At 40.0% G+C, this 16,611-nt stretch overlaps 1 protein-coding gene across 2 annotated transcripts in view; it reads right to left on the reverse strand.

Annotated features, from left to right (window-relative positions):
- The window catches only part of EML5 (EMAP like 5), a 155,994-nt gene extending 139,861 nt beyond the window's left edge, over positions 1-16,133 (reverse strand). For both annotated transcript variants that reach the window (XM_063088986.1, XM_063088985.1), the window contains exon 1: positions 15,937-16,133. In XM_063088986.1, coding sequence (XP_062945056.1) covers positions 15,937-16,133 — 197 coding nt within the window. The remainder of the gene's footprint in view (positions 1-15,936) is intronic.
- Between the last annotated feature and the right edge of the window lie 478 nt (positions 16,134-16,611).

Consider the following 16,611-nt stretch of genomic DNA (forward strand, 5'->3'; position numbering starts at 1 on the left):
ATTTCAGATGAATCAGTTGTAATATCACCTTTTTCATTTCTAATTTTTGTTATTTGAGTCTTCTCTCTTCTTTTTTTTGTTAGCCATGCTAATGGTTTGTCAATTTTATTTATCTTTTCAAAAAACCAACTTTTTGATTCGTTGATCTTTTGAATTGTTTTTTGGTTTTCAATTTCATTCAGTTCTGCTCTGATCTTAATGATTTCTTTCCATCTGCTAACTTTAGGTTTGGATTGTTCTTGTTTTTCTAGTTCTTTAAGGTGAAGTGTTAGGTTGTTCACTTGCCATCTTTCCATTCTTCTGAAGTGAGCGTTTAATGCAATAAATTTCCCCCTCAATACTGCTTTTGCAGTATCCCACAGGTTTTGGTATGATGTATCATTGTTTTCATTAGTTTCAATAAATTTTTTGATTTCTTGCTTGATTTCTTCTTGGACCCATATGTCATTAAGTAGAATGCTGTTTAATTTCCATGTGTTTGTATAGTTTCCAGAGTTTCATTTGTTATTAATTTCTAGTTTTAATCTATTGTGGTCTGAGAAGATACATGGGATTATTCCAATTTTTTTGAATTTATTGAGACTTGATTTGTGACCTAATATGTGATCTATCCTGGAGAATGATCCATGTGCTGATGAGAAGAATGAATATTCTGAGGTTGTTGGGTGGAATGTTCTGTAGATATCTGCCAATTCCAATTGGTCTAGAGTCTTGTTTAGATCTTGTGTTTCTCTACTGATTCTTTGCCTAGATGATCTGTCTAATATTGACAGTGGGGTGTTCAGGTCCCCTGCTATTATGGTATTAGTGTCTATTTCCTTCTTTAGGTCTAATAGAGTTTGTTTTATAAATCTGGCTGCTCCAACATTGGGTGCATACATATTTATGATTGTTATGTCTTCTTGATGGATCAGACCTTTTATCATTAAGTAGTGTCCCTCATTGTCTCTTTTTATGGTTTTTAGTTTAAAGTCTATTTTGTCAGATATAAGAATAGCTACTCCAGCTCGTTTTTCTTTTCTGTTTGCATGGTAAATCTTTTTCCATCCTTTCACTCTTAGTCTGTGTGAATCTTTATGGGTGAGGTGGGTCTCTTGTAGGCAGCATATAGTTGGGTCCTGCTTTTTGATCCAGTCAGCCAGTCTGTGTCTTTTAATTGGGGAATTTAAGCCTTTTACATTAAGAGTTGTTATTGAAAGGTGTTGATTTATTCCTAGCATTTTATTGGTTGTTTGGTTGTCTTAGGTGTCTTTTGTTCCTTGCTTTCTGATTTACTGTTTGTTTTCTGTGTTTGTTGGTTCCTTAGGTTGTAGATAGTGTTTTTGTTAGCTTGTTTTCTCTTCATGAATGCCATTTTTATTATACTAGCGGGTTTAGATTTTTCTTGGGTTTTTATGGCAGTGGTAGTTATTTTTCAGGAACCAGACCCAGTACTCCCTTGAGGATTTCTTGTAAGGGTGGTCGTGTGGTAGTGAACTCCTGCAGTTTTTGTTTGTCTGGGAAATATACTATTTGCCCCTCATTTCGGAAGGATAGCCTTGCAGGGTAGAGTATTCTTGGCTGGCAATCTTTGTCTTTTAGTATTTTGAAAATATCATCCCATTCCTTTCTAGCTTTTAGGGTTTGTGATGAAAAGTCTGATGTTAACCTGATTGGTTCTCCCTTATAGGTAATTTGATGCTTCTCTCTTGCAGCTTTTAAGATTCTCTCTTTGTCTCTGAGTTTTGCCAATTTGACTATGACATGTCTTGGAGAAGGTCTTTTTGGGTTGAATACATTTGGAGATCGTTGAGCTTCCTGGATCTGAAGATCTGTGATTTTCCCTATACCTGGGAAGTTTTCTGCCACTATTTTGTTGAATATGTTTTCAATGGAATCTCCATTTTCCTCCCCTTCTGGAATACCCATGACTCGGATATTTGATAGCTTAAGGTTGTCTGATATCTCTCTCAGATTTTCTTCAATGTCCTTGATTCTTTTTTCTTTCTTTTTGTCTGCTTGTGTTATTTCAAACAGCCCATCTTCAAGTTCAGAGGTTCTCTCTTCAACTTCAACAAGCCTGCTGGTTAAACTCTCCATTGTGTTTTTTATTTCGTTGAATAACTTCTTCAGTTCAGCAAGTTCTGCTACATTTTTTTTCAGGACATTGATTTCCTTGTATATTTCCTCTTTCAGATCCTGTATGCTTTTCCTCATTTCATTCTGATGTCTAGCTGAGTTTTCTTGTATCTCATTCAGTTTCCTTAGAATTATCACTCGAAATTCCTTATCAGTTATTTCAAGGGCTTCTTGTTCTATAGGATCTAGAGTTTGAGATTTATTAACTTTTGGTGGTGTACTTTCTTGATTTTTTATATTTCTGGTATCTTTTTTTTGGTGTTTATTCATTGTGGCAGGGGGTTTCACAGTCCACCGGTTTGAGACTAATGACTAACTAGGATGTTGCTGTGGTTGCCAATTTCGTATGGCTCCCTCCGTGACTGCTCAGTTGGCCTCTAGTGCCTTGTGTGTGTGGTTGCCTCGGGTCTTGGGCTTCTCTGGGGAGCCACCTTTCTGGTCAGCTTGGGCTCTGCTGGGCTGGTGGATCACGTACCACAGGGTGTGTGATCTCTGTTGAGCTTTCACCTCCTGTGCAGGACTTCTCCCTGTTCTGTGTGCTCTGGCCCAGGCTGTTAGATCGTGCAGTGGCAACCCCACCGGGTGTGTGGTTTCTGTCGAGTCTCCGCCTCCCTGGCCGCACGTCTCCCCACTCTGTGCGCTCTGTGCTGGGCTGGGGCGTGTCTTCTGCACCCCTCGTCTATCAGCTGGGCCTTCCAGACCCTGCTCGGCACCGCCTCACCCAGGAAGTCTACCAGGTTTCTGCTAGGCACAGACAACCGGTCTCTCTGGGTGCCTTTGTAGCACTATGTAGATCTTTCTCGGGTCTTGTTCACCTTTGTATCCCCCCAGTATAATCCGAGTCTAGCGCCCACCTGCAGCCTGGTCTCCGGAAGGTTCAAGAGGACCTGGGAACTCTCCTACCACACTATTCCCAACCAGAAATACGTTAGGCTTTTTTCCAAACTGGTGGCCGCAGAGATGGTATCTGCCTCCCAGTAACAGGGAGTTTACCTGGGGCCGGAGTCCAGGGTGTGGTGGAGTGACAGTTGGCCCGCCCGTACTTCCTTGTCCTCCCGACACTGGCCGGGGACGCCCCCCGCCACCAGCCCCGCCAGAGAACCGCGGAGGGAGTGGGAGGCGAGGCCGGCCCATAGGCTCCGGAAAGCCCCGCGCCAGGCCAAGCAAGTGGGAGGGCTCAGTGATGGCCAAGCTGGGCGGGGCTGCCCGCACTTGGGAAAATGGAGGCAGCACCGGGGTGGTGAGTGGCCTGGTGGTGCAGGCGGGAGCCGGGTGGGCATCCGCCCCCCGAACAGAGCTGTGCCAGGGGTCACTCACAGTGCTGTGCCAGGTCAGGCGCTCACTCTGTCTCTGGTTTGTTGGCTTCCCAGTTCTCGGGCTGTTCAGTCGCGGCGCGGCTCGGGCGCTCCCAGGAATTTTCTTTAATGCCAGCCTGAAACCTTGAATCCTGAGTAGGGCAGCTGGCCGCCTTCAGCGCGGCCCCGGCCTCCGGGATCCTGTCTGCTTCCACAGCAGCCCTGGCGCCTCATTCCCTGTTTCGCGACTCGCTTTTGCAGCTAAGAAACAGTTCTTTTCCTGCTCCACACTTCAAAGCTGTTGCCTGTAAATGAGGCAGCCTCTCCTGCCGGGGGCAAAGTGGCGGTCACCCCCCATGACCGGCCAGCAGTAGCAGTCCTCCCTTAAGAGATGGTAAGAGGAAGGTCCACAAGTTTCCCGGCTGCCTGAGGCCCAGTGGCCACCTTTTCCACCTCAGCTACTCCGTGCCAGCTGCCGCAGCCGCCGCCATCTTGAAACTCTAGGAAAAAAATTTCTAAAAGGGTTTCTGGCGGCGGGGGGGCGGGGGGCAATAATAAAAAAGAGATTGCAAAATACTAATGTAAACAAAGAGTCATGCCTGTTTTCCTATAAAACCTTATTTACAAAAATAGGTAGCAGCCCAGACTTGACCCACAGTCTGCTGTTTGTTGACCCTTGTTTTATTCTACGGGTTAAAATTCAATTCCACCATCTATTTTGTAGCTCAAATTGTTTTATCTTTGACCTTTAGGAGATCCTTGAGATTGGTTTCTGTATTCTTTCAACAAGCCACCATCTCTTTTTGAACACTAACTTACTTTTTTGAACCACAAAATATTTCAGTATTTTTACTATCCCAGCCCTATAATCAACTACTTTGCAAAGAAGCCCTAGTTCCTTTTATTGCAGAATGGTGTTTAGAGAACCATATCTGGGCACTAGATGTGGTCACTGTTACTGGATTGTTAGTGCTTCTAGGCTGTCTCATCAGACAGAACTAAGAAATATATACATGTGCAGTAACTCATATATACACTCTCAAGGATACAGAATGTGTCTATTCATCCATCACATAACCATATGAATATTAAATAACTATGAGTTCATATCAACACCTCTGATTCTAATCCAAAACTATAGGGTTCATTTAAAATTTGTTCCTTTCCTTATTTATAACTTCTTCCTCCAAGAGTGAGAAACTAGGCACTCACAATCTATAGTCTATTTATTTATTTATTTCATTTTGATAGTTATTTTGCAGTTTTGGTATTCTCTGTTTAAGTGATGCTGAGACTCTGGTTTGCACAGAAAGTTCATAACCATAAAGTGATTCTGTATTCTTGGGGAAGAGATTTTGGGGGGTAATTTACTGCATACCACCCACTGTCTTCAGTTACCTGGAAATTTGAAAAGTTATTTTAATGAGGTCTAATTTATAATTTTACTGTTTACAATTCATTACTTTTGTGTCCTATATCCTGTACTTTTTCCTAGAAATTTTATAGTTTTAGCTCTCACATTTAAAATATGTGACCCAATTTTAGTTAAATTTTTTATATGGTGAGATATAGGTTGAGGTTAATTTTTTCCCTGTAATGGATATTCAGGTTTTTTTAAACATCATTTGTTGAAAAGAAATTATCTAGTACAGAGCAAAAATATTGATATATGGTGAAGGCAAGAATCATCTAGTACAGAGCAAAATATTGAAGTAGGTAAAGGCAAGAATTTCTGCAGCAGGCAAAAAAGAGTAGGACCTAGTGCACAAATGGAGGGATTAATATAAAATAGGAGCTTGATGTATTGCCAATGGGTGGGTGGAATATAGAAGTTATCTTCTGATAGTTTCAGTTTTCTTAATGAGAATGAAAGCATGAGTGTTTCTCAGGTATCCTTAAGGTCAACTTAATATCTTATAGTTAACTCTTACTCACAAAATGCCTAGTATATTACTGAACATATAGTGGAACTCAATAACACTTACAGATTAATTTGGGAGACAGATGATAGAAATAACCATTTAAAGGTGTATTCCTATTCTAAAACACTTCATGAGATGAATACCCGTCCATAGTGTGACACCATCATTTGAAACATATGGGAAGAACAGATTCTTTTTTTAAAATTTCTTTTTCCAATTAATATTGCTGAGTTATGGAATTTAATTTGATACAAGCAATATCATCAAATCCCACAGTTACATATTAAGTTATGTCAAGTATTTAATCTCTAAATTTACCATAACTATAAATGAGAAACACATTAACAAACATAAAGGGAGCTGTTATTCACCTTTGTATATTTCCCTATATACATAATTGTGTTAATCAGTGTCTAAATTTACCTCAAATGAGCATTTTACACTGTTAGTGTAAAATGTTTATACTATTAATCCTATTAAACAATTAGCTGATAAATTTGTATTCTTTCTCTCAACCTCCAAACTCCCTCATGACCATAGTCCCCCCATCATCAACCTCTGCTGTGCAGCTGATAATCCTACCTTGCACTTAATGAATAATATAGATGGAATTAAAGGAGAGACTTCATCCCCACCAAATTCACCAACTGTAACTGTGCTGGCCGACTGTGACTTCTCTCTTGTGCAATGGAAAAAATGTCTCTATTGCTGGAACTCGTCACTTTTGTTACGGATCCTATTCCCCTTTCTTTCAAGTACTTCACTCCCAGAAATATGCTTTCTGGAATTATTGCTTCCTTACTACTGAGTCATTCCTATCAGCATTCAAATATACCTCCTAAAAAAAAAAAAAAAAAAAAAAACTCCTTGACCCCTCACCTATCACTCTGTTTTTCTACTCCCCATTAACAGTAAATCTCCTGAAAAGGGCTCTCATCTTTTTTTACTCCCTTTACTATCCCAACATATTATAAGTAGGCTTTTCTCTTCTCCTTCACTTCTCCTTCACAAGGTCATATTTGACCTTGCCAAATCTAATGGTAAACTATTTGACACAACTGATCACTCTTTCCTTTTTGAATTACTTTCCTCTCTAGGCTTTCCAGACTCTAATCTATCAGCCCTTCTTCCTTCTCTGATGCTTTTGCTAGGCCCTACTTCCCATGCCCAACCTCTGAATGTTAAAGTGTCCAAGAGCTTTGTCTTGGCTGTCTTCCCTTCCTCTGCCAGGTGATGTCATCTAATCTGGCTCTAAGTGTATATCTATAGTGATAACCCCCAAATCTATATCTCTATCCCAGAACAATGAATGTATCGTGGGTACCTCAAATTTAATAAATCCAAAAGAGAATTTTATTTCCTCCTTACTAATCCTCCCACCAATCTGTTCCTCCTCACCTTAATAAATGGTATTACCATACATTCAGTTTCTCAGACCAAAAACCTAAATTTCATCCTCACCACTCCTCTTTTCCTCACTTATCACATGCATTCCACCAGCCTGTCTATCATGACCTTCATCTTCTCTGCTACAACCCTAATCTGGGATGGCATCCATCTTGCATTAGAACTATTTCAGGAACCTTCTGACTACCCACCTTTCCTCCTCTATTGCTCCCCTTTAGAGATTCCTCAAAATAGCCAGTTATCTTTTAAAACAATGTAAAACTGACCTCATCATTCATCTGGTTAAAATCCTCAAATAGCTTCCTACTGAATTAGAATAAAATCCAAACTATCTAAGATGGCACTTATAAGGTTCTGTAAGATACGCCCTTACCTACTTCTCAAACCTTAACTTCTACCATTTTCTCTCCTGTTCACTATGCTCCAGCTGCACTGGCCTTTCTGTCCCTTAAAGAGGCCAAATGTATAATGCTCTCAAAGTCTTTGACTAGAATGATCTCTCAGATCTTTGCATCATTCATATCATTCATGCTTTACATCAAATGTAACTTGCTCAGAGAAGCCTTCCCTATCTGCCCCTACTTATCCCAACATATTCTATTACCCTAATTTATTTATAGTAGTTATCAGCTATCTAAAATTACTATTACTCATATTTTATCTTATTCTCCCCCACTAGAATGTATATTCCAATTGGACAGAGACTTTGCCATTTTTTGTTCATATTATACCTTAAGCACTTACAGCAATGACTGACACACAGCACGTATTTAATCAATATTTGTTAACTGAATTTCCAAAGAAGTGTTGAAAGAAATTTTTTGAATGAAATGATCCTCAATATGGAAAAATCCTTATGTATAATTCTTTTCACTGCATCACCTTTTATTACACTAAAAACTTGAAAGCTACCTAAATGTCCAACATTTAAGAAATGCTTCATAATTATGATACACTCATAGGATGGACTCTCATATAGTCATTAAACACATGTACAGGGATTTTTAGTAATACTGGGAGAAGCTTATGTTATCATGTTAAATAAAAAAGCACAGAATCCAAAATTTTACATATAATATAACCTCAATTACTCAAGAATACATGTATTAGGGCCGGCCCTGTGGCTCACTCGGGAGAGTGCGGTGCTGGGAGTGCAGCGGCGCTGGGAGCGCCGAGGCCGTGGGTTCGGATCCTATATAGGGATGGCCAGTGGGCTCACTGGCTGAGCGCGGTGCAGACAACACCAAGCCAAGGGTTACGATCCCCTTACCGGTCACAAAAATAAATAAATAAATAAAAAGAATACATGTATTAAAAAAGCTTAAAAGGGAATAATCTAAAACACAATAGTAATATCTCTAGATTGCAAGACTGTGGGTAAATATTTTTCTACTTTTTACATGCCTTTCAATTTTCTGTAATAAATATGTATTACTAATTTAAAATATACAATAATAACTCTCTAAAAGGGAGCTTACCAAGCTCCTCATACCTCCTATTACGTTGCCCTCAAACTTCTATATAGTCTCTTTACAAGGCTTCAAAAATTGCCTTTTGCAAATGCATCTCATCTGAATCTCACATCCAGGTTCCAGATAAAATTTCTTACCATGTCAGTAGAGCTGCCTTCTATGGTGTTTATGTGTTGAATACACTGTCCATGGGTTAACTAATAATTAGTAGAGACACGCTGTAACCAAGTAACCTATGACCAGTCAGTGAACTCTGTAGTTGGTTATCACCTATGTTGCAAGACTTAAGAGTGGCCTTCCACTTTCTACTCCTGGTTGGGAATTATGCCTTGCTCTCTGGTCAACCTTACTATCTCTAAAGAGATATCTGAGGTGGTTAGACCTGGTTACATCATCATCTTGTGGCTAAGTTGAATAATTCTATGAGCAACATTATACTGAGTAAAAACTGAAAAATTCTTATGAGTAACCGCCTGTGGCAACTCTCATCACCCTCCCTATACTAAAATGAATATGTAACGCAACATCTACACCAGAGGCAGTGGTGTCTCATGATATATCTTCTGACCAAGAAAGACCTCTCAAAATGATGAAAAGAGATAGATTCTAATGGGTTTGAATGTCTTCTTTGGATGGGAAGTGAAGTAGGTACATGATTCCCAGGAATAGGAAGAACAGCACGATTTCCTTGACAAGAAGATAGATGTCAGTTTGGCATTTCAGTTCTTCTAACTGATTTGGGAAACAGGCTATGATGTATACTTCTCTTGCCATCAGTTTATTTCTGGGCATTTAATTTCAGTGAAGTGTTCTGCCATCTATTCCATATCCAGTACACATGACCTCCCCTCTTTCAGGCCCCATCTAGAGATTGACACCATTGGCAATGACACAATCCAGAATTCTCATCTCACATCCAATCTGTCTCTTTGTTTTGTCCCTATATTTCCTAATCCAGCATATATATATATATATATATATATATATATATATATATATATATATATATATATATATATATATATATATATATATATATATATATATGAGCTGCCCATCCTAGAAAAAAATTAAGAATTTTGTGGTGTAATGATAAATTGACTGCCTATAGCCTGCAAAATAGCTAGATCCAGGGTGTAATGTCCACCTTCAGTACCATGCCTATTCCTTCATTCTAGCAGTCAACCAACACCAAGAAATTATTTAATATTTTTCCCCATCCTTCCTACTTCAGGTGTATATGCATGCTCATGTTATAAGGTGGGCACTATATTTCACTTGGTCTTTTAACAATCCAATCCACCTTTAAATTATATTGGCCAACAGAGGGTTATATAGTAAACAGGAAATCCAGGAATTATTAAGGCTTTTGTCCCAGTTCTTGCTGTCTTTTGCCAGTACGGCAATGCCTATAATCTGAATAGAATCCTCTGTAGCTAAGGCAGCTTGTTTACACTGGTGAGGTATAACCCCTTGTTAGTCCTATGCTGTCTCAGAATATTGATCCATATTGAAGACAAAATGGAGGACACACAAAAGGGAAGCGAGTCAGCTGTTAATGGCTGATTCATGCTTGGTCAGTACAAATATGTGGTCTCAAGCCTTACAAAACACAGTATTCCAGGTACTTTGCCTTGACTGGATATAAACCTAGGGTGCTATTTCAAGTATTCATGAGAAAATATCTACTTGAGAATTGCATAGGGTGAGGATGACCTGTCCTTCTGATAGGTATTTACATGTCCCATCAAATGTTAACATATTGGATATTTGGTCTATTTCTGACTACAGATCCTGGCTCCAAAACAGAAATTTATTTATTTGCACTCTTGGACTTCCATGATCTAAACCATTCAGCCAAACCCACTACAATTACTTCATGAGTCTGCTGAAATCATCACCTGAGGCACTGGGTTACAGTAGATCTCTCTTGATACCATTCAGGATGCACATAATTTTGCACATAATTCTGACCTTCCAAGTCCCCTGTGAGTGAGAATTTTTCTGGACTGATAATGCAGGATATCTTTTTTTTTTTTTTTTTTTTTTTTTTTTAAGAGGGCTTACTATTTATTTATTTATTTTTTTTCAGGATATCTTTCTATTAGTGTTTTTGTCCCCTGATGATATTGAAGAGATCCATCAACAGAAAACCATACTAAGGTTTTTTGTGGGGTTTTTTTGGTAATAAATCTCCAAATGGGGATGTCCAATCTGAGAGGGGCTTAGACAAGAGGCTCTACATATTTAAAGGAGTCCCACTACTTAGCAAATTATGCACATTGTTATATAATGCATAATAGTAAGTGAATAAATTTGGCTAGGCTCTAAGTTTTTTCCAGTTTGACTTCTAGCCCACCACCAGTTGAACAGGATTACTACTATATCTAGAGCAGTAGTTTTTCAACCCTAGCTGCATAGTAGAACTATCTGGGAAACTTAAAAATTAAAAACAGAAGCAAACAACAAGAAAGAAACTATACCTGGACCCCAGATTAAATAAATTAAATCAGAACTCCCAGGGGTGAGGCTTGACTATTGTTAGTTTTATTCTTTGTTTGTTTGTTTTTAACTCTCCAAGTGATTCTAACATGTAGCCCGGGTTGAAAATCTAGAGCACTGGTTCTCAAACTTTAGACTATGTCAGTGTCACCTGGAGGTGATTAAAACCAATTGCTGGGCTCCACACCTAGAGTTTCTGATTTGGTAGGTCTGGGGTGAGACCTGAGAATTTGCAATTTCAGGTCATGCTAATACTGATAGTCTGACAATCACACTTCCAAATAGCAAGAATCTGGAGCTGCTAGCCATGTGCCATTTTTAATAACCAAGTAAAGTAGAAGCTGCTGGGACAAATCTTGAAGGAGGCTAGTTTTGTGTACTAATAATGACATGACTCATTTTGTTTTCTTCCTGCTCCCCCCTTTTCCCTGATCACCTGACATACACAGTCTCCTGGGGAGTCTTGTGATTACAATGTAATCATTGCAAAACAGCTAACACCTCCATTAAGGTGAAGCAGTCTTCATCTTACTTGATACAACTGATCATCCTTTCTCCCCAAAATACTCTCTTTACTTGACTTCCATAAACCCACACTCTCTTGGTTTTCCTCCTGTTTCTCTGGTCACATTTTTCTCAGTTCTTTATCTCCCAAATATTTAAATATTGGAGGGCCACAGGAAGCCATTTTTTAGATCCTTTCTCTATATTTGCTCTCTGGATATCTCATCCAGGTTCACGGCTTTAAATACTATCTATATGCTGATAATATCCAAATTTATACCAGCCCAGGTTGCTTCACTGAATTATAGACAGATATGTTCAACTACAACACCACTTGTTTGTCTTTTAGGTTTCTCATATGGAACCCTTCTAAACAGAGCTTCTGATCTTCCCTTCCTCCCAAAATAAACAACTTGCTCTTCCCATAGTGTTTCCCAATTCAATAACGGGCAACTCCATTCTTCTAGTTGTTCTGACCAAAAATTCTGTGATCATCATTGATCTTTCTTATCCCTCACAATTTACATCTAACCCATTAGTAAATCATGCTCCCTCTATCTTCAAAATATGTCCAGAATTTGACTTTTCTCACTACTTTAACTGTTACCACCTTAGTGCAAGCCACCAATATCTCTTGAATGAATTATTGCAACAGTCTTCTAAGTGGTCTCCTAGCTTCCATTCTGCACTTCTCCCTACAGTATGTTCTCAATAGAGGAGCCAGAGTGACTTTATTAAACCATAAGTAAAATCGTGTCACTAATTTGATTACATTGTTCCAATAACTTCCAATCTCAAATGGGAAGGCCAAAATCCTCTCAATAGTCTACACTGTCCTACACAATCAGTCACCACCACCATTACCTCAATCAAACTTCATTTCTTACTAGTTTTCCCAAAGTTCACTCCACTCCAGCCACACTAACTTTCTTACTGTTCCTCAAATACACTAGGCATTCCAATTCAGGGCTTTTGCACTTGATAGTCCCTCTGTCAAACATATCCATTCCTCAGATATTCACACTGCACATTCCCTCACCTCCAAGTCTCTACTCAAGTGTCACCTTTACAGTGAGGCTTTCCTGCCACCCCATCTAAACACCTATTTAAACTCTTCTCAATAGTCCCTATCTTACTTTTTTTTTTTCCTTAGCCCTTACAAACTACACGTATGCACGTACATATATATGAGGGTACTTCAAAAAGCTCATGAAAAGGTTTGTATTGTCTTTCAATTCCATTTTTCCACAAACTTTCTGAAGTCCCATCATATGTATGTATGTGTACACACACACACAATTTACCTTGTTTATTCTGTATCTCCCCTCCCCCAAGAAGATATAGCTCTATGAGAGTATAGAACTTCATCTGTTTGGTTTACTGCTTTATCTCTAAGTGTTAAGAATACTCCCCGGCAAAAAAAGGTGCTCAATAAATATTCGCTGAAAGCACAAGTAAACCAAAAACTAGACGTGTCACTTAAGAAAGTGTCTTAAGGTGGGAGTAACCAACTGTTCAAATGATGAAAAATCAAAAAAGATGAGAACTCATAACTGACCACTGGATTTGGCAATGTGGATGTCATTGGTGACCTGGTAAGAACTGCTATGGTGAAAGAGAACAGAGCCAAGAGTATAGAAGAGAAAAGGAACTGAAGATAGTGAGTACAAACAACTCTTTTAAATATTCTCTCATAAGACAAGACCACTGCATATGTTACCTCTACCTAGAATGCTATTCCTTCTTATGACTATTTCTGTGTTTTCCTTAAAGATTCAGCTTAGGCATTATATTCTCTAAAAACATCATTATAAATTGTTATGTCCCTACGCACATGCCATATCACAGGTACACTAGTGCTCTCCCCAGTACACATAGTATTCTAATTGATTATTTACTTAACTGATAGTGTCTTTAAATGCTGAGTATTTAAGGTGGAGCCCCTTACATAAAGATGCTCAATACCTATTTTTCTGATGAGCAAGAAAACCTTGAAATAAACAGTAAGTTCTTAATAGCCTCTAAGAATTTATTATTCCATATGTTTTCCTCATTGTATATCCAAGACATTATATTTTTAATGGTATCTGCATATTTGAACCTATGTGCATGACAGTACTTCAAAGGGTTCATAAAAAGATTCATATTATCTTTTAATTCTATTTTCCCGCAAACTTTTAAAAATCCCTGATATAGTTAATACACATTTATGTAATTTCAACTATTATTCTAGATAATTCCTACGTTTCCCTGAAAACATCTCTTAATTTTATTCCAATGACCTGCTTATTCTGGAATAGACTGTCATATTTGACCAATAAGTTTTACGTAAGTTTCAAGCAAATATGGAAACAAAAAAAGATGATGAAAAAAGCACTGACTTTTTATTGCTAAGGTTATCATTACAGCAACATTGTTTTCCACTATGTATCACATTTATGAATATTATATCTTCTGCTGTGACATAACTGAAAAATTACTCAAGTGGCTTCTGTACTTACAGGTCAAATACTGAATTTAAAAAACTCAGAGGTTTTAATATTTGCCTGATCTGTTTTACTAACAAGAATGATCTCTATCATTACTGTTAGAAATAAAGTTCCCAGAACCCTTTGACTGATTTCTAAATTATATTCTTGGTAATGTATTAAATTTGTGCCATCAATTTCAAGAAATTATATGATTCAGATTTTACTACCCATTGCAACTTTTCTGGAAACATCTTTTCATTGTCATAAATTATTTTAAGGATGTACAATTTGCATGAAATCATAAGCACGTATTCAATTATGGCAAAATTAGAATATGTTTGTCATTTTGAAATATTTTGAGATATACATTTGGGTGGTACAACTATACAAAAAAAAGGCAAAAAGCATTGACTTCCTTACAGTTTACTGAAAGACAATTATAAAACTTTAAGCAGGATAACATAAAATATAGCTTCTAATTATTGCTGAAAGAATAAACAAGACATAATTTATCCCAAGAAATAAATCATATCTAGTTTCAGAAAGCCTTAGTACCATAGTCTCTTATAACAACAAATGAACAAAAACAATGCAAGTGCACCACCAGAAGACCTCAAAATCCCTCACATTTACCCCACCTACTGAATTCAACCTAGGAGACCAAGCAGCAGGAGGAGGGCTCCAGTCAAGGCTGCTTCAACTACGTAAAGCTACTACGCCTGATACTTCAGGAGACCTAAAACATGGAAAAGACGGTAGACTTGAAAGGATTAGGGAAGAAGACAAGCAACTGGGATAGACTCTACTCTTGAGATGAATAACAAGATAAATAATTACTATGGGGTTGGTTGGTTGGTTTCAGTCAGCAACTTAACTTATTATAATAGGTCTGTAACCCTGATCACCACTACAAAAATAATCCTAATTTGAGAAAAATGAAATGACTTGTCAGTTTCCTTTGCAAAGTAATGCACTAAAAACAATCTGGAAAAAATTCCACTTTGGTGTCTTAAAAAACACCCTATTCTGCAATCTCAATCTTTGCTTTTCTAATCTTTACTCCATCTTGCTCCGTCTTTTGTCCTGGGTGTTTTGTTTTGTTTCCTCTTACACACCATAGATATACAGAGAGGCTAAACAGAACAACTTTACTGATGGAATTTAAGTAGAAGAGCTTCTTGAAATGCCCAATTTAAATCCTGTGGAACATAAGTGAATACATAAGGGAATAAAATTGAGTAACCAAATCCAATCATAGACTCTCTGCTAAAAACCCACAAGTAGCACACAAATACATTCTCAATGAATTTTAAATATATTCTCCTCTATAAAGGACAAAAAAAAAAAAAAAAAAAAAAAGCTGTACTTGAGGCAATAATCAGTGGCAAAGAATAATTTCTGAAGCTCTTAACTTTACCACAAAAGTTCAACTGAGACACCGACTAAAAATTACATTTCAAATATACCGCTCACTCAAGAAATGTAAACAAGTACTGGGACTAACTTTAAGATACTGCCCAAGGTTGAATAAAAAAACACAAAAAATAAAAAATACAAAAGTAACATACTTAGGAGTACTTTAATGAAGATGGATCAAGAGAATTGGAAATCAGTTATTTTTAGCAGCTTTTTCAGGCAAGACCTACCTACCTCAAACTGCTTTGGGGTGTGCAAATTTTGACATCCAACGAATTGCCTGTAGGTTGCCGGGGTTTCTTTTCTACGTGCTGATAACAGCAGGCAGTGAAACCTGAACTAATAATTACGGCCAAGAGGAGAGAGTGCCCTCCAGGATGCCACCCTGGGCACGCTCCCCAGGACCAGCCTAGGCTTGCTGTGCTTGGGTCAGTTCTATTAGGTAAAAGATTTTCCCCCTGGTGCTTTAAGAATTTAGTTAATAAGAAATCTCTCACGGGATTTAAAGGAATAAAGTGCTACCAAAATAACTTTTCGCAGTTTTCATAATCTTGATGGAGGGGGGAAAGGGTACAAAGCCATGAAACCCAACGCCCGGTGGATCCGCAGACCTGATCTTACTGCACGGACCCGAGAGACTCCCCAGGATAGGACGATGGGGGGAAAGGCGTTTGCAGGGTGTTAACGGAGCGGACTGGGGACCAGACAGCTGCGGATTCCTCTCTGAGGGGATGCTCCCTGCAGGAATGGTCACGGCGCCCAGGACCGGCAGGTGCCAACTCCGGGAGCGGTTTGCAGGGGTGACGGCGGCAGCCCCCGCCCCCGGTACCTGATGATGTCGTCGCTGTGGCCCCGGTAGAACTTCTGCCGGTGCTCCCGCGGGCTGTACACCACGCCGACCCCCGCCACGAAGTACACGATCTCCTTGGCCGCCGTGTAGTAGAGGTTGTTGCGGCACTGGTGGCCCCGGTAGCCGTACACCCACTCGAGCCGCAGGTGGCAGCTGGGGGCGCTCCGGGCCGCCATGACGGGGCGCCCACCCCGCCGCTCCGGCTCGGGCCCGCGGTGGCGGAGGGAGGCGGTGGCGGCTCGGCGACGAAAGCCCTCCCGCTGGCGGCCGGGACTGCCCGCCTGCCGCGTCCTCTAAGCTGCGCTCGGCAGGCGCATCTCGCTTCTGTGGTGGCCGCCGCGGTCGCCGCCTCAGCCCACGGGCGGGAGGAAAACCCTCGCCTCGCGGAACATGCCGAGGGCCGCGGGCGCAGCCGGCCGTCAAGTGGGTGCCCCGAGTCCTTCGCCCGCCTCGGCTCGTCTCCTCAGCCCGCAGCGCCGAAGCCGCGAGTGGAGCCGAGCGACGGCTCGCCTCCAACCCGCAGCTCCTCAGCCACCGCCCGCGCACCCGCCGCCGGTCACCTGCGGCGCTCGCAACCCGCCTCGGCCTCGTCGCCACAGCCCGGCGGGTGCGCGCCGCGCGTCCCCGAGCCGAGCCGAGCGGCGAGCGCGCGGC

The sequence above is a fragment of the Cynocephalus volans genome, chromosome 3 (assembly GCF_027409185.1).
Source record: "Cynocephalus volans isolate mCynVol1 chromosome 3, mCynVol1.pri, whole genome shotgun sequence".
Classification (NCBI taxonomy): domain Eukaryota; kingdom Metazoa; phylum Chordata; class Mammalia; order Dermoptera; family Cynocephalidae; genus Cynocephalus; species Cynocephalus volans.